Here is a 25,577-nt window from a genome sequence, read left to right on the forward strand (position 1 = left end):
GATAATTTTCAGCCCCTTTGGTTTTGGATGTGACAAAACCCAGTGCAGGCATGGAGTCACGCACATAGGAAGGGAGTTGTGCATGTGAGGGGCAGAGCCCCGCCCAGTGGAAAATTGGAGGGAATGTTGCTTCAAATCCTTCCATTTGTAAAGTCACAGAAACAACTCATTTCCCCCCCACACACACTTTTTCCAGTGAAGAATGTACTAGTCCTGGCTCATCCATGAAATTAATTGGATGACCCTGGGCCAGGCATACTTTCTCCTGCCTTATAATAAATAAATAAATAAATTATAGCTGTAGTGGGGGATAGGATCATATCTAAACACCATTAACTAGATGAGGCCAACACTGTACTTCTTATGCTCGAGGGAGGCTGAGTAATTCTTGAAAACCTACCAGCACAAGCAGGTGGTGGGCTGTACACAAGGAATGCAGAAGAGAGAGACACCAGGTCTGGAAGACTAGGATTAGGGTTAGCTGGAATCAGAAATGCACAGTATGCTCCTGATAGCAGCACGTGTTTAAGTCTTGGAGAGAAAGAGAGACCACATAACATACCTAGATCAGAGTCACTGGGCTATTTCTTCCATTCTCACCTGAAGGTAAGAAGTCTTGTGAGGCTCAAAAATTCCTTGGTGAGAAATCTTGTTGATTCAAAACAACCCAAAAATTGGGAGTTTTCTCTGCATGCCTAGCCCACATTCTGAGTCACCTAAGACTAACAAGTGTTGAATTCATTGGCAGACTTAGTTAGGAGAAAATACTCACAATTTTAAAATTTTCTATACTGTTCAATAACATACTGGATGTACAGAGATAAAGAGCTATGTTTCCATTTCTAGAGGGATACCAGCATCTATGTATGTTTTGAAATTAATGGAATTGTGTGGCACTTCATAGAGTAAAGAATTAATTATGGCTTAAATTACTGAGGACTGCAGTCCAACCCATGAAAATATAGTAATTAGATGTGTGTATGTTTGTGTTGTCACACTACCATTCCCAGAATTCCCCAGGCAACATTGCCAGTTGTTGCCTATGGGATTCTGGGAACTCTACTGCAGAAACATAAACAACCTCCTAGCAGCCATTTTAAGTCGGTCAACATGAATATGAGACGTATGTGAAGTTGAACATTTCTATCTTTCAAAAAAAGAATTTATTTTCAAAGAATCTTCTCCCTGCATAGATGATTGCAAAATGAAATTACAGATAGCGAGCCAGAAATGGAAACTGTGCATTTAGATTGCTATAATGTATTACTGAAAGCCATAATTTACTGTTTTCATGAGTTTAATAGTCCTCATTTTATTCTGGAGTAGAATCTCTTGTCTAGCCTGCAAAAAACTCTAGCTACTTAAAATTACACTACACTTGATTTAATCTAGGAAGGGATTAAACAGAGAATGTCCTCTATGTGAACAGCAATCTCAGTCCTATGAGTGCCAGTTCCTATGTAATGAACAGAACACCAGCCATACATAAAAGGGAGTTGTCAGAAAGGAGAATAAGCTGGGGAACACAATGGATGCAAAATGCTGGTTGATCACTGGAGGAAGGATGTAAAACAGGGGTGGGCAATTAATTTCTATAGGGGGTCACATGAAAAATCTGAACTGTGTTTGGGGGCCGAACCAACTTCACTTAAAAATAAAATGAAACAGTGATGTTACGATTGTTTTTATTTTAAACTTGTTAATCTTCACAAATACTAAAGAGTTTTTTTGCGGTATGTTAAAGATAAGCAACTGATCAACTTTAGACAAAAAGCTATAAATGGTTTTGATGTTCAACTTGTTCTGTGAGAGAAATCCAGTCTGTCTTGGGCTTGAACAAGTGCTTAAACACCAGACTGGAGCGATGACCGGTGGGCCAGATAGGAGCGGCTCATGAGTCGTATGTGGCCCTCGGGCCACACTTTCCCCATGTCAGATGTAAAGCCAAAGGGGAAAAAAGATAGGATGTAGTGGCTGAAATCTTGAACAGAAATAATGCACACCAGAACTTTTTTTTCCTTTGTGCTCACCCAATTTTGTGTTACATTGATTTTGCACCTGTAATAACATTATAGAGACCCCACTGAGCTAGGTTTAAATAATGGCAGTGCCTTCAAATGTGAAGCTAGAGGGCAGATAATATTATTTACCTACTCCCTCATAGTTTATTCACTTTCTTACTTAAGAACAGTCAGAATGTTCTTTCCAATGTTTCCCTTGGAAAGGGAAGTGTTCAAGAACCAAGTTTTGGGGGAAAGGTTGAGAGGTGAAAGTCTCTTCTCTTAGGGTGCAGTGGCTTTTTGTTCCATTGACACCTCTAAAGTCTCCCGCTTTCTGATTTGATTTCTTTACCTTCTTCCCCAGTTGCTAATCACAAAATGGTTCTTCATTGGTGATTAAAATGGTGGGTCCAAAACCTGTGAAAACATTTCTCTATTGTTTGGGGGGGGGGGCATAACCCTAGGCACCATATCAATGCATAAGGAACATCCCAGGCTTATGGGGCAACAACTTGCCAGTGGTTTATGCATCGTGTACTCATCTCCATACTAGCCCACTGTTTCAGGATCAAAGAAGGTGTGTCAACAACATGACGTTCCCAGCATTTCATTTTCCAGTCAGTTATAGTTTCCTGACCTCTACGGGAACCAGGCCTACACTGGAGCCATCTTCTTCACGCTTTTTGGGGCTTCTTCCTCTTTTGAGCCCCTTGTTCCAGACATATAATTGTTCTCAGGATAGGGCCTGAGTAACACTAATAATACTAAAATAAAATTTAAAAAGGCAAATCTCTCATAAAAATACTGTAGGAAACATAAAGCAGAAGGCACAAAACAGTCAAATCCATTATGAATCCTAGAAAACAATCAGCAACTCAACAGACCCACATCAGCTGCAACATCCAAAATGTCCTGCAACAGTCTTCATCACCCAGCAGAAGGTGATAAATTTAGGGCTTGATGGCCTTTTTGTTAAGAAGCCATTGTACTAACGGCCTGCCACAACAAGTAAAGATGCCCATCTACTACTCCTCTAATATGAGCTGAGGAGACAGAATGGGAAAGAGCAAGGTGCCTGATTGAAGCAGATGCTCTTAAAATACATTAGATGGGGATCATCTGACCTTTAAAAATGTCAGAGAACTTTGAACTGATTCCAGAAGCAAAGTAGCAAGGAAATTGGATTTTATATAGGACATCAGATTCTAAACATGCCCTAGTCCATGGATTTGAAACTGTACTTTGAAGCAACTTTTGTTTACCAGACTCTCTTTAGCTGTAGCTCCACATACAACATTATTAATTCAAATACAGTAATTAATTCAAACACAGAAAGGATATAAATCTCCCATTCCTGTTCACGTACTACATCTGTGAAGATGCAGGTCCACTACAGCAATCTCTAGAATCATGAAAAATACAAGCCGCAGTATAACCATTACCTTTTTGAACAGACGCCCGGAATCTTCACTGACTTGAACAAATCGAGGGATGATGTTGTTCAGGTAGATGTCACTCAAGGTGGTATGATCCCTGCTCTCCCGTTTCACCTGGTTTAAGAGGAGGTTCCAGCAATTGACAGGTGAAAGAACATTCTGATCCTTCCTGCAAGGAAAGCAGAGTCACAGTATGATTTCTCTTCTCATGTTGGGTAAAATTTAGTGGGTGAATCTCTACCCCTCTGTTGCATCAAATTTTGAAGGTACAAAGGGGGATTGCAAAAAGAAACAGCCTACTTTCCACTCCACTTGAGGAAGCAACTGGAAACCACAGTTATATCCAACCCACAGTTTCACTATCTGAGGAAAGAAACTGTGATACAGTGGTGCCTCGCAAGACACGCCTCGTGGGACGAAAAACCGCAAGACAAATGGTTTTTTCAATCGCTATGGTGCCTCGCAAGATGGCTTCTTCTGTGGCCATGCTTCACAAGATGACCCCCCCCCCGAGACCAATGCCTCGCAAGATGAAAAATTCATTCGTCTTGCGAGGTTTCCATAGGAATGCATTGCAATGCATTCCTGTGGGAAGCCGCTTTTTGCAAGACAGAGCTTCTCGCAGAACGAATTACATTCACCTTGCAAGGCACCACTGTACCTTACAAGATCTTCCAACACTGCACTTTTGAAATATGAAAACTGAGTCATGTATTAGATGAGTCAAAGACATGTTTCGCGGGTATCACAGCACAAGCACTCTAATAAACAATGAGCAAAACCTTGTTCATGTCAGCATAACATAAAGTTATACAGTACTATCATAAATGTGCCAAGTATGTCCAGTAACAAGGAATTGTGGTATTATACTGCACAATTGCTTCTGTGTCTCTGGTGTGAACACTTGTGCAACATGCCAGCAGAAGTGTTTGTGGACACCAAATCTGCCTCGGTGCTATTGTAACTACTGTGGGTGCAACCTCAAGTTGTGCAATGTACTTATGCAATAGGATTATGCCCTATAAACACCTTTAAACCCCCCCTCCCTTTTTTTAGTATGTATACAATGACTTTCATCAAAATAGTCTCAGAGGAGGTCCCAACATAAAGACTAAAAAATCATTTAAAAAAAACACGATAAGTCATTACAGTTTTGAAGCTAAAGAGTGAAAATATAATATAGTATATAAAATTAAATAGGTAATTACTGGCAAGGTTGCAGAGTGAACTTCAAAATGAGAAATCAACACTGCTCTAACTGTCAATAATTTCTCTTTCCAATGTTGAGTTTGAATCAAATGTCAACAGGATTGTTTCCATAACCTTTTTCTGTGGAGAACCACTGAATGACTAGTGGTAAGGAAGTTACAGGTCTATCATCTGACAATCCTATCTACAGCTTTCCAGGAACTGTACATTCAATATCAGGAAACAGAAAGCAAATAATGTTGAATTTTTCAAAACACAGCCAAGTTCACTTCCCATCTGAGCAGCCATGAAGATAATCTCATGACAGGATACTCTAGGAACACTCACTTAGTCATGATTTTTCTTAACAACAAAGAACTTATATACCAACAGCAGAATTTCTAAAGAGAAGCCAGTTTCCAATTTGGTTGTCTCTTACCCATATAAATAATTTTCCTGTGAACTTCTAGGTGAGTAAAATCATCACAATTGCTTCTCTTTAAGCTGTTCTGGCAACAAGAGACAACAGACGTGTAATACAACAGCCTACACCAAGCTTTTCACAGTGGGGATTGGCTTTAGATAGCATAACTTTTGGCTGTTGCAACTAGAATAGGCCCATCTAAACAATATATATAGGTGTTGACCAAAGTCTCTGCGTGCACAAGAAAAAATATTATGAAGAACAGGGTGCAATCCTGTATCTACTTACATTTTAGCAAGCCCCATTTAATTACACATCTTATTTCTAAACAGACATGCATATGATCGGGCTGTTTAAAAAATCATAACTTACTTGGTGTTCCAAAAATTAAAGTTTCTGAAACATTTTGAATTTTTAGAAGAACTGGATTGGCTAAAAACAAAAACAAAACCCCTTGCCCACAAAGTGAAAGGCCATCCAACCACCATGATACTATTCAGTGCGCTGAAGTCCAAGACTGTCCACTTTATGTCCTGGTGACATGCTGCCAACATTCTGAAACTTCCAAACCTTCACATCTTTACAAATTGTTCTTTACAAAAGTAAGGCCTGAAATCTGCTGAAAGCAGAGGGAGTGGGATACATTTTAAATCCTCTCCTGATTGTCACCAGTTAAATAAACAAATACAGTACTGCATGTGCTGCATTGAAATATGGCCCCCATGTAGGGGGAGAGTTCACTTCACCATGGACTAGAGGTGCAAACTATGATAAATTGTAGATTTTGTCTAAAGGGGACAAGTGATTATGGTGTTTACAGAGTGTATATGCACTACACTTTCTATTGCCAGTTCCCAAAATATTTCACCCTATGACATTCTAATTCAGAATACAACCCTTAGTGAGGCAGCAAATTGTCCAAATCCAACAGTCCAAGAAAAAATTCCTTGGGTTGACAAAGGAACAAGATACAGTAGGGCTCTTTCAAGGTTTTTTTCCATCCCAATTTTATACCAAGTAACCCCCAATTCTGTTTGGATTACTCTGTAAACAACTAGGTATACATGTATTTTGCAGAGATGGAAAACCTACCCTCTGACTACAATAATTCAAAAAGGTACTTTCCCCCCAAGCTCTAGAATTTTTCATTTCTTTCAAAATGAAGGTTTTCAAGAAATATGACATTTTTGGCAAGAGATGAGAGTACTATTATTGAAATTAAGGTTCCCGGGAAAGGAGGAGAAAAAGAAAATCACAAGGTATGAAATGTCACCTAACCCGTACAGGTTTGTCTGGACAGGTAGGTTTATAAGGCCTTTGGCTCCACGGCAAAGGCAAAAAACTAATTTTTCTCAAATGAAACAGGAGAAGAGATAAAAAGAAAGAATCGAACACTCCTAAGGCTAAGGGAATAGCCCCTGTAGACAGCAAAGCCATGACAAGCAACCAGTAATGACTGAGATCCTAAACAAATAAAAGGACCTTATAGCTGCCTCGGAGTAATTCCAGGATTAAGGGGATTTCTGCAGCACTGAAGAAACAGCCTTTGCTTTTGGACCTATTCATCAACCATAAGGAGGTAATATAAAAATCAATAAGGAGGAAGGATCTCTTTCAAAACAGCTATGATAAACAGACGAAGATAATTATTTTCACTGATGACTGTCTGGATTAGTGGTTTTTAACCTTTGTTACTCGGATGCTTTTGAACTACAACTCCCAGAAACCCCAGTCAGGACAGCTGGTGGTGAAGGCTTCTGGGAGTTGCAGTCCAAAACTCCTGAGTAACCCAAGGTTAAGAACCAGTGGTCTGGATAATTATTTATTTACTTGTATACCACCCCATACTGCATAGCACTCCCTGGGCAGTTCACACCAGTAAATTCAATCAAATAAAAAACAAAACAAACATATAATTCAAATCAACAAATAATTTGTCCCCTTCCACATGCAGACCCAACTCTAAATAAAATAAATATTTACACAATTTAAAAGCCCAAGTCGATATTAGTAAAAACTGCTTTTAAACATATTGTTTTCAGTCATTTCTTTCTTCTTTTTTAAAAAGTCATTGAGGGAAGGATCCTGTCAAACCTTTATTGGAAGTTTATTTCAAAGAGATGGAGCCATGACTGAGAAAGCACAATTTTGGGTGCTAACTCTTCCAACCTTCTTCGGTGTCACTCTTCTTGACATCATGGACTGCAAAGAGCAGGTGAGATAGGTGTCCGTTTTGTAAGAGGGTTGTTCTAACAAGTGTTGAGGTCCTAAACCATTAAGGACTTTATAGGTAATAACCAAGACCTTGAATTGAGCATGGAAACTAACAGGAATAATGATTACATTACTTTTTAAAACTGTTCTGCTTTGAAATATATGTGCAGGCAATTATGTCTGGAAACGCATGTTTGCTGCAATAGTCTGCTGTAAACCAAATGTGCTGAAGGTAAAGTAAGCATCAGCAAACTATTTCCTATTGGCTGTAACTATGGTCAGTAGGATGGAATATGCAATATAAACAGGACAAAAACACTGCAAGACAAGAATGCTTTTGAACATAATCATTTTTTTCTTTTTGCACAAATTATTATTTTCATGTGAATGAACTGCCAACCTTCTGAAACTGATTTCCTAAGCAAGCTAAAACACAGAGCCTGGTCAAAGATTTTATCAATCAATCACCCATATTTTTACAAGGCACCTTTAGTTCTATAATCTAGCTTTCATTTACTTTCTCTTACAAAACTTGCAGGAAGAAATTAGAGGATTGGCTGTCTTTGACTTGATTCTACCCAACAGAGATGATTTGGTAGATGAAGTGGGGAACTCTGGTGGAAAGTGACAGTGTTCTGCTTGAGTTCTTGATTTCAAAGGAAACAAAAAGAGGGGTGTAGTGGCACATGCACACTGGATTTTAGGAAAACCAAAACAGCCATAATTTCTCCACTCTTTTTACCCTTTCTGGTGCATGTTTAAATGTCTTAAATTGTTTTAAGCTACTGGTGTTTTATCAATATTATATGTTTAATCACATTTTAATATTATAACTTATTCTGGTTTTAGTAGTATTTGCTTTTTAAAAATAATTTTGTAAGCTGTTTTGCACTTGGAGAAATGTGGGACAGAAAAAGAATGAAAAGGAATGAATAAATAAGAGATCTTGTGCAGCTCCTGTTAATTTAGAAGGGGTTTTCACCAGAGACTTTCCTATTAGACTATGCCTCTGATCTGTTAACTTGGCCACATTATTTTGTTTCCTTTTATATTTGTTTATATGTGCTCTTTTCTCCCCCAAAGTATTGTGTAATACTTGGAAGCGGCAATAATAAAAATATTTTGCAAAGCCGGGCTATGGCAAAAATGTATCCAATAGCTACAGATTTCAATTTTAGAGCTCATCGGAAATTAAACAAAGGAGGGCTATTACTTTCTCCCTTTCTCTAAAGAAAGATTAATTTTTTTCCTTTGAGGTAGGAGAAGGAGAGCTGTACTCGGTGTGGTATACTGTAAAGAGTAATAGACTAAGACTCAGGAGACCTGGGTTCAATTCCCCAGCTCTGCTGTGGAAACTTACCAGAGTAGGGGTTGGAACTGGTAAAACCACTCTTTAAATACCTCACTCGTACCCAGAAAACTCTATTGGAGTCGCAAGTTATGACTTGATGGCACATGAAAACAAGAAGAGGAGAGGAGAGGATGCTGGTTATCATCAAACATGAAGCTAGAGATGACCAAGTAGACAGATTAATGCTAAAGATCGTGATAACAATTGATAAAACACATCATCTCTTGACAACTACAAGCTTGAAATTCATTTGTTGGCTTGCCTCCGGAGACCACAAATTTATGTTTCTGGCTCAAGGGAGAACACCCTTGTTTTGCTCAACACAACTCAAGACAGAAGTAACACTCCAGTGACTCCAAGTGAGTATCTGGTCACTATGAATTCAGCCATTACAAATACAATATTAATTATAGTGTTCCTGATTTGGAATGAGATATTCATCTCATCAATAACGTCTTTAACTTAAGCAGTCCCACATAGTAAATCTGAGCTTGCCTTCAACACATGCATATCTAGAATATGAACATCAGTGGACCCATCTTGTTGAAGGCCACAAATGTTATATTTTCAGCCAAAGCATGGATGATTTTAAAGTATATGTTGGTTCCGACATATATCGTGTTTCCCCGAAAATAAGACAGGGTCTTATACTAATTTTTGCTCCAAAAATGCATTAGGGCTTATTTATTCAAATACAGTCGTGTCATCTTCTTCTGGTTGCTGCACTATGGTGGAGGATGGGATTTCACTTAACTGGGGCTTATTTTTGGGGTAGAGATTATATTACGAGCATTCCGAAAAATCATACTAGGGTTTATTTTCAGGTTAGGTTTTATTTTCGGGAAACAGGTTAGTTGGCAGAAGAAGAAACTGCTGTGCCTGTAGATGAACTAGAGCAGGCTTGTCCAACCTTGGCCCTCCAGATGTTTAGACTACAGCTCCCAGAAGCCTTCACCGCCACCTCTGCTGGCCAGGATTTCTGGGAGTTGAAGTCCAAGAACATCTGGAGGGCCAAGGTTGGACACCACTGAACTAGAGCAAGAATAGGCTTATAGTGCTAGACAAGCACATGAGAGACACATGCTTCTTAAGTTACAAAGCTGAATAAAAGACGTTGGGACAGTCACAGAAAGACCCGAGACAGGGGTGTGAGTTCCAAAGTACAGCCCTGTAGATAGGCTTGCTTAACATTGTGCTCTCTGCTTGTTTAATGTGATATATTTTTTTTGACTTATATACCGCCCCATAGCACTACAAGCACTCTCCGGGCGGTTTACAATTTTAATTATACAGGCTGCACATTGCTCCCCCAACAAGCTGGGTACTCATTTTACCGACCTCGGAAGGATGGAAGGCTGAGTCAACCTTGAGCCGGCTACCTGGGATTTGAACCCCAGGTCGTGAGCACAGTTTTAGCTGCAGTACAGCGTTTTAACCACTGCGCCACGAGGCTCATTGTGTTGATTCAAATTTGTATTGGTTTCAAATTTCCAGGTTCAATCCATATTTGCTCAATTTTTATTGGGTCAGTACACTGCAGATTAAACTTCCATAATCCTGCTTACCATAGTTCCAACTACTGAGTAGCTATAGTTGTGAAAGAGACCTCATCTGGATTCCCCCATCAGGTGTCAACCTAACTTACTTTCTAGAATTGTTGTGAGAAGAAACAGAAAAATGGGGGTGGGTGGGAAGAGTGGCATTAATCACCAAGACCTTCTTGGAATGTAGTCTAAACAAAAGTTATACATACAGTGGTGCCTCGATTAACGGGCACCCCGTTTAACGATGAATCTGCATAGCGATGCGGATTGCGATGTTCCCTATGGGGAAAAATCACTTTGCGATTTTTCCCCATAGGCCCCGTTTTCCCCCAGCTGACTGGCGGGCGCTTAGGAAGGAGTGTGGGAGAGGGCTTCCCCGTGCTCCTTCCCAAGCACCCGCCGCTCAGCTGGGCGATAATGCCGGCTAGGGCTTTGCGAGGACCGTGGGGAGCCCTCCCCCGCAGTCCTCCCAAAGGCCCCATTTTCACACAGCTGATCGGCGGTTCCAAAATGGCCGCCCGCAGCATTTTCACGCTGATTCCTCACCAAGGCGGCGAAAATGGCGGCCCTATGGAGGATTCCCGCTTAGCGGTGAGTTTACCTCCCCATAGGAACGCATTAAACAGAGTTTAATGCGTTCCTATGGGGTTTTTCTTTCCGTATAGTGATGTTTCCGGATAGCGACGTTTTTCCTGGAACGGATTACCATCGCTATGTGGGGCTCCACTGTAGCTATTAGTCTTCACATGTGCATGTCTTGATGTGAAGCACCACACACAATATACTTTATCTATCTATCTATCTATCTATCTATCTATCTATCTATCTATCTATCTATCTATCTATCTATCTATCTATCTGTCTATCTGTCTGTCTATCTATCTATCTATCTATCTATCTATCTATCTATCTATCTATCTATCTATCTATCTATCTAAAAGAACCCAAGGCAACTTACATAATTAAAAAGACAACACTTCAAAGCTAGAAAAAGTATACAAATATTTTAAAAAGAGTTAAACAAATATTCCATTAAAGTGGTAAATAAAATTTATATTCAAAATACATTTAAAAGCAAAAAGGCACAACTATCCATTTAAAAACACCCCTCTCAGACGGACAGCCCACTAAGAGAAAGCCTGAAAAGAAAGGTATGTGTCTCCTTGCAGAATGATAGCAAAGACAAGGCCAGTCTGGTCTCCCATGGGAGGGGCCTCTAGACTCTAGGAGCAGTGACAGAGAAGGACCTCTCCCATGTCCCCACCAAACATACATGTGAGGGTGGTGGAACAGACAGAAGTGTGTCTCCTGATTGCCTTAACACTGGGGCAGGCTCAAATATATCACCTGAAATACACAGTCCTGTGCCTTCCACCACTTGCACAGAATAACTAGTTTGCTTTTCAGTCATACATTTTATTTCACTTTTCAATTTCTGCTACCTACATATTCCACTGTGATGCAGATACAGATACCTGCAGATACCTGCATATTCCACTGTGATGCAGATAAAGCTCCATTCTCCTGGGCAAAGAACAATTAGTTCCAATAAATACATAAATACTGCATTTTCTTGTCAATAGTAAAGTTTTCATACCATAAAGGCAGCTAACTTTCCTAGAAATATTAGGATGACAGAAACGTTTCACATGCAGAGGGTGGGGAGGAGAGGGAGAGCAAGCAAGAGAGAGAGAGATGTAGTAAGAAGCAGATTCATTTTATTTCAACAAAAGAACATAGCAGGAGAATGCCACTTTCAACACAGCTGATCTGGCATTTCTTGCCCTATGAAAAATACATCAGGAAATGACTGAAGTTTGCAATCTGGATTGTTTCAGGGTTTTGTGTGTATGGGAAGAGAGGGAAGCTGGGGTGATTCAAAGCTACTAGTAGCTACGGCTGCCAGAAAGAAGCAACAGCACGTACAAGAGGGGAAAAATGCTGCTATTTTCTGGACTTGTATATGCATTCTGCTATTACAGACAAAAGCCAATAAAGAGATCAAAGGGCAACACTCCCTGAACTTGACAATAAGCCAGCTGGAGAGCAAACATACACACTTTCCTACACAAATACATATGTACAAATAGGAGAGAATAATCTCCCAAAATATAAAAACTGTAACTTCCACTTTAACTCATAGGCTACTCGCAAGTCAGAGCTTGCTTGGATTTTAGCATAGGTTAATTTTAGGATATTTAAAGAAAGTAACTAAAAGTGGATTCGGATTTCTTTTCCTTCCACAAACATCCCTCAGTTACAATGGGATCCATGCCTATCAAAATTAAATTCCGGTATTCCTTTCTATATACATTTATTACAAGGATCGGCAGAAATAACTGTTTAAATCAGTTAATATACAGGGCTAGGTTACCCTAGCTGTTAAAGCTGCGGTGCTGATGTATTGAAAAATATATGAGGAAGAAGCTGAACTTGCATCCAGGAAGTTTCCATTTAAATTTTCCGTTCAGCCTTGAAGCAAATGGGGAACAAGCCATTACCAGTCATCTGATGAAACAGGAATGACAGTATAAAATATACTACCATAGGGATCCATGTGGCGCCCTTACTTCGCGGAAGGAAAGGCGAACTAATAGCTGCAGAAAAGATTGGATAATCAACTGCTCTCTTCTGTCATTGACAGAAGTGATACCAAACTCATCCTCAAACCACTTTTTATTTTCCAAGGCATTTTAAGCAGCTAATTCTTTCTGATTTACTGTATCTACTTTTGGGAGCACTGTCTTATGATGAAATACTAGGATGCCCTATAAGGAAAGACTGAAAGAACTGGGCATGTTTAGCCTTGAGAAAAAAGACTAAGGGGAGAAATGATAGCACTTGTCAGATATTTGAAATGCTGCCATACAAAAGACGGGCTGGATCTTTTCTTGACCATCCCAGAGTCCAGGACATGTAACAATGGGCTCAAGTTATAGGAAGTCAGATTTTGGCTGAAGATCAGAAAAAACATCTTAACTGTTAGAGTACTACAACAATTGAACCAATTACCCTGGGAGGTTGTGACTCTCCAATACTGGAGGCATTCAAGATAAAGTCACACAGTTGTATGTCAGATATACTTTAACTTGGATTCCTGCATTGAGAAGGGAGTTGGACCTGATGGTTTTATAGGAACCTTTCAACCCCATTACACTTTTATTCTATTTATTTATTTATTTATTTATTGGACTTATATACCGCCCCATAGCGCTACAAGCACTCTCCGGGCGGTTTACAATTTTAATTATAAAGGCTACACATTGCCCCCCCAGCAAGCTGGGTACTTCTATGATTCCATTATTCTCTTTTAAATGTTTTACTGCAGTTGTGCACTATCCTGGAATGTGTAAAAGGTGGTTTAAAAAACAAATAAGCACAAGCTGTGTGTTTAAAGTTGGTAAATTTCTGATCTTCCAATGCAGATGGATAAATGATGGATGCCCACACTATGGTTTCTTGCACGATATGATTTTCAGTGGCTACACATCATGATGACTATGCATTTCCTCCAGTACTAGAGGTGATATGCCTCCTAATCTCATTTCTTGGGAAGCATAAGTGGTAGGGTCCTATTGGCTTAAGTCCTGCTTGTGAGTTTCCAAATGCACATGGCTGGCCAGTGTGCAAACAGCGCTCTAGCCCAGCTAAGCCTCTTGTTTCATCTTGCATTACTTTGAAATTTCTCAGGAATACCTGGCATAAGGAATTTTTACAGGCTGGAAGCAGTCAAGAGATGGAAAGTTTCTGATCATCAGATGTAGATGGAAAAATGATGAATCACATGTACTAGACACACTACAGTGGTGCCTCCGTTACAGGAAAATCGCTGTTAAGCGAAAACATTGTAAAGCGAAATTAAAAAGCCCATTGAAACGCACTGAAAACCATTCAATGCGTTCCAATGGGCTGAAAACTCACAGTCCAGCGAAGATCCTCCATACGGAGGCCATTTTCGGTGCCTGTATAGCGAGGAATCTGTCCCTAAGCACAGCGGGGAGCCATTTTAAGCACCTGGTGGCCATTTTGAAAACCCAACGATCAGCTGTTTTTGATCATCGTAAAGTGAAAATCGGTTCCCGAAGCAGGGAAACGATCATCGTTAAGCAAAATTCCTTCATTTAGTCCATCATTTTGCGATCGCAATTGTGATTTCAAAAACATCATCATAAAGCGGATTCGTCGTAATGCAGGGCAATTGTTAAGCGGGGCACGACTGTACTGAACTTCAGGAGAAGGTAATGGGGAGAGAGAATGCTGAACTGCATATTCTGTTGAGTCAGCATAGCAATGTTTTGTTCTCATTCTCTTGAAATATTGTTTGGCAAATTCATTAATACCCCACATGTTAATAGATGACAGAATGTTTTTGTTTATAAAAGAGATTTAGCTCATCTGATGTTTACAGGGCAGCAACCTTTCCTTCTGGATAGTATGGAACAATTCCACACTTCCATTGTGCTGTCAAAAATATTTTCCCCCTTTGCAAAATAAGCATCACATTAAAAGAAAAATCACACACTGTAACTGAGAAAGGGGAACATGTCCTAAACCAAGAATGTGGATGGCAGACATTTATTCAAATTTCACAAACCAAGAAACAACAATAGAACAATTTTAATAGTTCTCCATTGGGAACAAAACAAAGAAGAGGGATGATGATGACGATGGATTGATTGATTTCCAAGAACCCACACAACAATCACTGGCTCATTCTTGGCTTGAATTTTTAGGATAGAGCACAGGGCATTTGGAGCCAAAATCATTTGGAATGTTTTACCTCATATGCCTTTAGGGACTTAAGCTGTAGTTGATGATCTAATCTAAGACAGGGTTATAACAGAGTTAACACTGGTCATGATACCAGATGTCTACAAATGTACAAGTGGTGCCCCGCATAACGAGTGATTCGTTTAACGACGAATCCGCATAGCAATGTGTTTTTTGCGATCGCAAAAGTGATCGCATTGTGATGTTTCTAATGGTAGAACATCGCTTTGCGATGATTGGTAAGCGTTTCACTTACCGATTTTCGCATAGCAATGTTTTTTTAAACAGCAGATCAGCTGTTCCAAAATGGCCGCCAGATAAATAAAATGGCCGCCCGCTGTGTTTTTCCCCTATTTCTCGCTTACCGGGCAGCGAAAATGGCAGCCACATGGAGGATTTTTGCAGAATGGTGAGTTTTTTGCCCATAGGAACGCATTAAACGTGTTTTAATGCATTCCTATGGGCTTTTTTGTTCTGCATAGCGACGAATCTGTATAGCGACGATTTTTGCTGCACGGATTATCGTCGCTATGTGGGGCACCACTGTAATCTGTCAATAATAACACAACAATATTTTTTTGCATAAAGATAAATGAGGCCTGGTTCAAGCATGACAATAAACAAGGGTTCAGGAGACATTTGACTTAATGCAACTGAAGAAATATGGCTCTTCCTAAAGTGGCAGAAGAAACCATAGATCCTCTGTCTGTAGTATACATATACAGTGGTGCCTCGTATAACGAGTGCCCCGTTTAACGATGAATTCGCATAGCGATGGCATTTTTGCCATCGCTTTTGCGATCGTATAACGATGTTGCCTATGGGGAAAAATCGCTTTGCGATGTTTTCCCCATAGGCACCATTTTCCCCCAGCTGAGCGGCGGGAGCCTCCGAAGGAGTGCTCCCGCAGCTCAGCTGGGGGAAAATGCCTGCGGTGGCCTCGGAAGGACCCTTCCGAAGGGTCCTTCCGAGGCCACCGCTGGGATTCCCCTTCCCCGCGGCTGGCTTCCCCGGCCATGGTCGGACTTTCAGGAGTCCGACCATGCATGGGGTAGCCTGCCGCGGGTGGGATCCAAGCCGCGGGGAGAGGGTGGGGGGATCCGGATGGATCCCACCACCCTCCCCCCACGGCCTGAGGAGGGTGGGAGGCATGGCCGGACTCCTCGCCAGGCACCGCGGCTCCGATCCGATCTGAGCCGCGGTGCCTGCCAAGGAGACCGGCCATGCCTCCCACCCACCCCCACCTCCTGCGGCTTGAGAAGGGGGAGGCATGGCCGGACTCCTCGCCAGGCACCGCGGCTCAGATCGGATCGGAGCCGCGGTGCCTGCCAAGGAGTCCGGCTATGCTTCCCACCCCCACCCCCACCTCCTTCGGCTTGAGAAGGGGGAGGCATGGCCGGACTCCTCGCCAGGCACCGCGGCTCCGATCCGATCGGAGCCGCGGTGCCTGCCAAGGAGTCCGGCTATGCTTCCCACCCCCACCCGCACCTCCTTCGGCTTGAGAAGGGGGAGGCATGGCCGGACTCCTCGCCAGGCACCGCGGCTCCGATCCGATCGGAGCCGCGGTGCCTGCCAAGGAGTCCGGCTATGCTTCCCACCCCCACCCCCACCTCCTTCGGCTTGAGAAGGGGGAGGCATGGCCGGACTCCTCGCCAGGCACCGCGGCTCCGATCCGATCGGAGCCACGGTGCCTGCCAAGGAGTCCGGCTATGCTTCCCACCCCCACCCCCACCTCCTTCGGCTTGAGAAGGGGGAGGCATGGCCGGACTCCTCGCCAGGCACCGCGGCTCCGATCCGATCGGAGCCGCGGTGCCTGCCAAGGAGTCCGGCTATGCTTCCCACCCCCACCCCCACCTCCTTCGGCTTGAGAAGGGGGAGGCATGGCCGGACTCCTCGCCAGGCACCGCGGCTCCGATCCGATCTGAGCCACGGTGCCTGCCAAGGAGTCCGGCTATGCTTCCCACCCCCACCCCCACCTCCTTCGGCTTGAGAAGGGGGAGGCATGGCCGGACTCCTTGGCAGGCACCGCGGCTCAGATCGGATCGGAGCCGCGGTGCCTGGCGAGGAGTCCAGCCATGCCTCCCCCTTCTCAAGCCGAAGGAGGTGGGGGTGGGGGTGGGAAGCATAGCCGGACTCCTTGGCAGGCACCGTGGCTCAGATCGGATCGGAGCCGCGGTGCCTGGCGAGGAGTCCGGCCATGCCTCCCCCTTCTCAAGCCGAAGGAGGTGGGGGTGGGGGTGGGAAGCATAGCCGGACTCCTTGGCAGGCACCGCGGCTCAGATCGGATCGGAGCCGCGGTGCCTGGCGAGGAGTCCGGCTATGCCTCCCACCCACCACCCACCTCCTGCGGCTTGAGAAGGGTGGGAGGCATGGCCGACTGTGCTTGCAGCAGCGGAAGAGGTGCCCTGTGGAGGAGAAGGCAGGAGCCGATCTGTCATTTCTCCTCCACCGGGCACCTCTTCTGCTGCTGCAAGCACAGTCGGGGCAGTCCTTTGGGAGAAGCCGGGCTGCTCCGAAGAAAGGCAGAAGCCCATCCAATCTCCCCCCCCTCCACACCGGGCAGCTTCTCCCGCTGCTCCCGATGGTTGCGAGGGGAGATCGGATGGGCTTCTGCCTTTCTTCGGAGCAGCCCGGCTTCTCCCAAAGGACTGCCCCGACTGTGCTTGCAGCAGCAGAAGAGGTGCCCGGTGGAGGAGAAATGACAGATCGGCTCCTGCCTTCTCCTCCACCGGGCACCTCTTCCGCTGCTGCAAGCAACTTCGGGGCAGCCCTTTGGGAGGAGCCGGGCTGCTCCGAAGAAAGGCAGAAGCCCATCCGATCTCCCCCCCTCCACACCGGGCAGCTTCTCCCGCTGCTCCCGATGGTTGCGAGGGGAGATCGGATGGGCTTCTGCCTTTCTTCGGAGCAGCCCGGCTTCTCCCAAAGGACTGCCCCGACTGTGCTTGCAGCAGCAGGTGCCCGGTGGAGGAGAAATGACAGATCGGCTCCTGCCTTCTCCTCCACCGGGCACCTCTTCCGCTGCTGCAAGCAACTTCGGGGCAGCCCTTTGGGAGGAGCCGGGCTGCTCCGAAGAAAGGCAGAAGCCCATCCGATCTCCCCCCCTCCACACCGGGCAGCTTCTCCCGCTGCTCCCGATGGTTGCGAGGGGAGATCGGATGGGCTTCTGCCTTTCTTCGGAGCAGCCCGGCTTCTCCCAAAGGACTGCCCCGACTGTGCTTGCAGCAGCAGGTGCCCGGTGGAGGAGAAATGACAGATCGGCTCCTGCCTTCTCCTCCACCGGGCACCTCTTCCGCTGCTGCAAGCACAGTCGGGGCAGCCCTTTGGGAGAAGCCAGGTGGTGGGGGAGAAGGCAGGAGCCGATGCCGTCTTCCCCCCCTCCCCCGAGGCTTCTCCCAAAGGGCTGCGCCCGATAGTGGGGGAGAAAACCGGATAATCCATTCCTATTGGAACGGATTATCCGGTTTTCAATGCATCTCTATGGGAAAACACGTTTCACTTAACGATGTTTTCCCATAACGATGTTTTTTTTGGAACCAATTAACCTCGCTATGCGAGGCACCACTGTAATGAAATCTGAACCAGGGATTCTGACTATATACCAAAACAAACTGGAATCATAACTCATAGTTCATGGCTGTGCTTTGTTTGAGGACAGACACCTCAGAGTTCCTGGGTTCTTCAGAATCCTGGCTTTTGACCAAATCAAAAGCAGACCAAGATGTCAATATTAACAGATAAGGGAGCTGTTGTCAGTCAAAATAACCAGTGCCAAGTTATATGAACAAATATCATGATTAGAGATGGGGGTATTCATAGACGAATACTAATATCCCCCCACAGGTGGAAATAACGAGGGTCCGGCCCCATGGAGCTGGACCGTCCATTCACTGTTCAGCTGCTGCTGCGGGCACAGTGGCACCTTCCTATCATGCCATGCTCTGCAATGGATTAGTCACTTATGGCTGGAAATGGGTTGACAAGCCTCTCTGCCAGGTCGCAGAGTGGCTAATCCATCGCAGAGCATGGCATCTAGTAGAAGGTAATCTGAATAAGATTATCAGACTATACATATATCTGGCATTAAGTGCCACTGAAAGCAATCAGATTTACCTCTGAACCCTGCTGCCCACTGCTATGGATGGTACTATTTGAGGTATTTGAGATGTTCAAAGAGCGGTTTAACCACTGCCACTCTACAGTACGTTTCCATGGCCAGACAAAGATTTTGACCCAGGTCTCCTGCATCTTAGTCTGATTTTCTATCCACTATATCGCACTCTCATGCTATGGTTATGTTTGCTTTTCCCCAAATCTGTGCGGATTAGAATGGGAACAGTACATTCGCTTCACAAGGCACTGTCATATCTTCTAGCAAACATACGATGTTTTGTCCAAGAATAAAAGTACCAGAAAATGTTCTCAACTACTCCTTCTTTGCCAAACTTAACAGTGCATACTAGGACAACAGGTACTGGTGTTTATTCAGGACCAGTGTCCCTTGCTGCAATATGTCATCATGGAAAATTTGCTAAGGCATGCTTACCTGGCAAAATTGACTAGCATAAGGTATATACTATGGTATATTTGCATAATACCTTTCCTGACTTTTCACTATGAAAAGTCCTCAAGGAAGCTAGCTTACAATACCAGCATTTGCTTTAATACCATTTTGCTTTTTTAAATGTAAAAAAAAGTAAAAGCTTTTACAATAAAGATCTTATGTGTCATCAGTTTAAGCTTGAACGTTATGCCTAAAAGCTGGCGGTGAAGTATGCAAACTGGTCTATGGAGTGAGTTGCATCATGGCAACCTTTTTATAGAGGCCAAAAGTCTGGTTTTAGAAAGATGTCTCATTTTCAACCAGGCCTACTTTCACATTTTTGGAAAAAAATGCCACCAAATGGAAGGTATTCCTTTGCTGTACAGTCCAGCTGGAATGACATGCCAAGGTTTCACTTAAATGTGTGTTTTTCAAAGGAAAAACAAAGACTGAAATTGTGAGATTTCCTTCCACATATGCAATTAGTGCCAGTGCTCCATTTTCCATGAATAAATTTATAAAACCATCAAGAACTTGCTATGATACAAACAATAAACAGCAACCATTATATGTGCCACTACTAAAATCTACAGTTGCCACAGGGGCATGTGCACACATGCACGCACACACACACAGATAGGAACATAAAGCGGAAGAACTGAGATGAGTGGTCTATAATTCTTTTAAGACCAGCTCAGCAGCACAGACCGAAACTGAGATGACAGCAAAAGATGCAGGCACTAAAGAGTTACAGGGACAATTCTCAGCTGTCCAAACTGCCACACCACAACTCACACAGCTATTCCAAGGCAGCACATAGCATAAATGCCAAAGGCCCACAGAAATATGGCAAACAGAACTGCTGGTGTCCAATGGCGCTGGTTTGCATGTTAACACACTGCATGCGGTTACACATGAAAGGCCACAGAGTAGAGGAAAGGAGGGGAGGGAATAGGATCAAACACAGCATGATTCTAATTTTTGTACAGGCTCATCACCACACCCATATCTCAGACTCATACCATCAGGACACAATTTCTGTAACCTAGTTTAGACTTTGTGTTATACTGCGGGGGGTGGTGTGTGCTCAAATCTTATTTAATCCTGTTACATTAAGCTACCCTTTCATGTTTTTACACATTGCATCCTAAAGAGATTTTTAAAATAAACTGACTGTTCAAATAATGTGTATGTAACACATAGCAGCTCCAGGCCGAGAAGTATTTGTGCAGATAAGGACCCACCCTGAAGAAGAGATTCCAGACTAGGAAAGACCAGATATACTGGAAAAAAACAAAGGTGAGGTTAAAAAAACTCTTTAAAAATAATAACACCTCACAGTAATATACATGCATATACAAGAATTGCTAGTCATAACTGGAGGGCAACTGCCTCTGATGGGAATTTCATGGGTAAAGGACCTAACAGGATTTCTAACTAAAACTACAAAGACGTTTAAGCACCACTAAATGCAGCTACCATGCCATGGAAGCGAACTTTTGCTGCAACAATTGTAAATGTTCTGATTTAGTTTTATGACCACCCAAAGAGAAAGGCTCAAGCGTACTGTGCTCAAAAGGAAACCATTCCTTGATGCAGGTCAAAGATCAGTTTCAATTCATTATTTCTGGATGGATATTATTGCCTAAATGACTTAGACTTAAAAGGATTAAAGGATGAAATTTCCCCTAAGACTGAAATTAGTTCAAGGTTCAATCATACCAGGCTTCTAATGTCCAAAACATTGCTGCTTCTATACTAGGAAGGAAGGAAGGAAGCTGTATTGATCTTGGGACTGATCAAAGGTATTTCCAATTGCTTCTTAAACAATTGTGTTGCTGAAGTGAGAAGACAAAAAAGAAGTACCATGAAATAAAAGGTCTAGGTGGCCCATCATTTTAGAATTACAATCTTTAGTTTCCCATAGCAATCACTCGGTTCACATTAAATGTGTCAGTAGGCAGATCTCCATAACGGTATAGCTAGATCTCCGTAATCATAAAGATATACAGTACGGCCAAAAGCATTAGCTTGCCTCTAAATGAATCATTTAGGAAGTAATTAGGCTTAATTTTGATTCTTCAAAAGGCCCAGGTAAGGAGTGAATAATTTCAGTTTTCAATTCCATTATACTGCATGAATCAGCCATCCAAAATCTAGACCTCTTCAGACATGCTGGACTGTAATTCTTATTTTCACCACCAGCAGGTCAATGGCCAGGATTACTAGGGATTATTGAAGTTATAGTTCAACACTCCTGAAAAATATGTAGAGGAATTCTGGCATAATATTAAAACTGAGACAAGGGAAAACAATAAAAATCTTGACTGAATGGGAAAATTTAAAGGTAGGAAATCTTCAATTTAGGAAAATGGCTTGTCAAAACAAAGCTGTAAAAAGAGACAGATATGCACCTTTCCAGACAGGATGACATTTGTATGACGCATTCTTAGGATACAAGTTTAGACATTCAAATCAAATGTGCCTATTTGCATTAATTGTGTCTGATCACATGTACCTATTTCTCTATTTCCATTGTTCTTTTCTGAACCACTTTCAGTGAGGTTAAATAACAAACACAGTAGCTTGTAAAATCTAATCCTCAGATCCCAAGATCTGTTGTGGCAGCATGTAAGCACTTAGGAAAGGCTGTATCAAAGGCATACTTAATTGAGTATCAAAATAACAAGATGCCAACTATACTTAAAAAATACTGAAGTTTAAGACGTCAGCAAAGACTCTGATCCTGAGTACACTTGGATAAAAGATCCACTAACCCAATAAAGTGTCTTTATGATTATGAATTACTTTTCAAACATAAATACTGGTTTCTTTGTACACTTTTCCTAAAATAGCACCAAGTATCTAACTTCTCCATTGCTTTATAAAGCAAAAATGATTTATTTACTAACATTCCCATTGTGTCAAACGTAAAAATCAGTGCTTGCATTCCCTATTTTTGAGAAGTATCAGTATACTGGCTGTTATATACCGGTATATTACTTTTTAAAAATATATTTCTTCTTTCCGTCACAACCTTTCCCTTCTCTTCCTCTGCCATCTTGTATAATCTGTTAATTTACTTGTGGATGTCATAAATTTTGTGTATATTTGTCTGTTTTGATTTAAGTATCTGGAAGCCGCCTAGAGAGGTCCTTGGACCAGATGGGCGGGGTATAAATGAAATGAAATGAAATGAAATGAATGAATGAATAAATAAATAAATTCTGTTTGCTAAAACATTACAATGCATAACCACACGTGCTTTCACATCACTTGGAAAAACAACCTGTGTGTTAGAATTTTTAATTCTGAATACTTCTAACACAGAGGCTGAAATCCTGTTACTTAGTGTAGTAAATTGCACTAGAGTTCAACACACCTGGGAATTATGTAGAATTAGTGGGGTTTGGATGAGTCAACTCTTCTGTAAATTTCACTGATTCATATGGGCTTCCTCTAGTTGTGACTTACTACAATGAAGTCCTAACTAGAGAAGGTCCATTTGAATCAATGGAACTTATGGAAGAGTTGATTCACTCAACCCCCACTGATTTGATGGTCCTATTCTAGTGCAACGAACATACCCTCTATTTTTCAGCCCTGCTGGGTGGGGCTCCATCTCTCCCCCATGCGACTTCTCCCCTGCATGTGTGTACAACACCACCACCCCCGCACACGGGATTCTGTCACAACCAGAACCAAAGGGCTATGCAGAGGAGAATGAAAGCTGGGTAGAGGCATGCATGTGCTAAGTCGCATGTCTTAGACCAGCAGTCCCCAATCTTTTTGGAACCGCGGACAGGTTGGGGTGACTCTGTGTGCAGGCGGGCGGGGGCATCCCTGTGCTCGCAGGTGGGTGTGCAGGGACGGATGTTTCACATGTGCACGCATGCACGATAACCCCCGCGCATGCATGTGAATGCAACGCTTCCCCATCGCAAACATGACACGCCTCCCCTCGCAAACTCAACATGCCTACTGTGCGTGTGGGGGGTGCAGAGATCCGTCTCCACAGCCCAGTCCTGGGAAGCCCACGGACCGGCACCGGGAGTTGGGGACCACATCTTAGATGGAAGCTTGAGTGATAAGCAATAGGATTTCAGTCAGAATTTACTTTTTCCAAACATGTAAATTGTTCTAAGGTAATCTGACAATATATTTCAAGAAATCTGAGTAGGGATAATATTCATGTCCCCCCCCCCGCAATCCTCCAACCCATCTTTCAAAATTATGAACATATGCTGTTTAGAAGTGCTCAGCCTGAAGGCTGCCAGGCTTGTTCTGCATTGTCTTACTTTATGTAAACAGCCCAGTAGCCACCTGAATTTTATCATAGATCTGGCTATCCCGATATACTAAAATTGACAACTGCTGCTTAATAACATACTTCTGAAGACTATCCTTGTTTTCTGAAGCTATTTTTAAATTCCTGACTTAAACAGATGACATTTCTTTAGCTGCCTTTAAAGACATGGCAGGGATGTTGATTTGCATATAAAAGACCTCAAGTTCAAACAACTCCAGTTAGCAAAATAATGGGAACTCCCAATCTGACCTACTACGGTTCATCAGTAGGCTATGTCCTCTTTCTCATTCTACCTTCATTTGGTGGGCTATATCCCCTTCCTCATTACATTTTCACCATCCAGGTTCTCTATGTGGTTTCCCCTTCCCCAACTTCTACACATTCAAACAATTCTCATAGGGTTTAGTTACTGGTAATAAAATATTCAAACTGAGGTATGATGCCATTTTGTCCCACTGTTCTTGGCCCTGCCCATTACAGAAATGTAACTTACAAGAATTTTTCCCAAAATGAACAGAGTTTGGCCTCTGGACAGTAGAGGACCCCAAGCAGACAGACTTGAGAGGAAGCTTTCCATCAAGGACAAATACAGCAAAAACTACTGGGCAAGAAAATTCATTGCTCTGACTCTAAGTGACAAAGCTATTTACATTCTGATAGTACAGTGGGGATGGCAAACGAACAGGTTTCCAAGAACGTGTAGTAGTGGCAGTTCAAAACCTTTTTAGAGCCAACATTTCTGCATTGCCACATTAGAGAACAGTTTGGAGATTGCTACACAATGCAGCTTAACTATTGAAGGTAGGTGCATGTGACCAAGTATGATGCCTAGATTACATGGAATCCAAATGGACCTCAGTCAAAAGTAGTTGCTTTATTACAATAAGGGAAATCAGGAATGAGCCTCTTGGCGCAGTGGTTAAACCGCTGTACTGCAGCCAAAACTGTGCTCACGACCTGGGGTTCAAATCCCAGGTAGCCGGCTCAAGGTTGACTCAGCCTTCTATCCTTCCAAGGTCGGTAAAATGATTACCCAGCTCGCTGGGGGTAGGCAATGTGTAGCCTGAATAATTAACTTGTAAACCGCCCAGAGAGTGCTTGAAGTACTATGGGGCGGTACAGTATATAAGCAGCACGCTTTGCTTTTTGCTTTTTATTACAATAAGAGAAATCAGGAATGTTAGAGTAAATTCCCTTGAAGACATGGTCTTATAAAAGAAGAGGGAGAATGTGTGTGTCTTCAAAAGTCACTGGTCTGTAGCTGTTATCATTCTCCACCCTTGTCTCTCCCAGCTAGGACTGGTAGGACTGGCACTCTAGCAATATCTGGACGCCTTCACCCTTGCTTTATAGTGTAAATGCGTGCACACATCAACTTTGGATAATCCACCCTCTATATGATATTGAACTGCAGTTCCCATCATTGTTCACAAATGCCTACATTTGCTAGGACTGACAAGACTTCCAGATCATCAAAACCTGAAGATCTAGACACCACCCATTCTTGCTTCATAAGCTAAACAAATACACTGGCTTTGCTTTATATCAGTGTGTTTGGGAAGCAGAGGCTGATTTCAATTTAGATTCACTTGTTTAAAATGTCTGCATGTTGCCCTGTATTCAGAAATATCAGGGCAGAGTACAGGAGATAAGTTTTTATGGAATATTCCTAGTCAGCAGAACCTGGAACACCTCTAGGCACCTCTGAAATGGCTCAGCTTACTCAGACACAAGGGGTTTTGTATAGTTTAGCGATGCTGCAGATTTTCCAAGGGAAATAATTGGTAATAGACAGATGTCT

General features: G+C 42.8%; 1 protein-coding gene across 18 annotated transcripts in view; it reads right to left on the reverse strand.

Moving 5' to 3' along the window:
* SRGAP2 (SLIT-ROBO Rho GTPase activating protein 2) overlaps positions 1-25,577 on the reverse strand; it is a 258,963-nt gene that overhangs the window by 149,574 nt on the left and 83,812 nt on the right. For all 18 annotated transcript variants that reach the window (XR_013544325.1, XM_078391856.1, XM_078391855.1 and 15 more), the window contains exon 4: positions 3,443-3,605. Coding sequence is in view for 17 of the 18 variants with exons in the window: in XM_078391856.1 (XP_078247982.1) it covers positions 3,443-3,605 (163 nt within the window). In the remaining variant the exon portion in view is untranslated. The remainder of the gene's footprint in view (positions 1-3,442; positions 3,606-25,577) is intronic.

This window comes from Pogona vitticeps, chromosome 4 (genome assembly GCF_051106095.1).
Source record: "Pogona vitticeps strain Pit_001003342236 chromosome 4, PviZW2.1, whole genome shotgun sequence".
Classification (NCBI taxonomy): domain Eukaryota; kingdom Metazoa; phylum Chordata; class Lepidosauria; order Squamata; family Agamidae; genus Pogona; species Pogona vitticeps.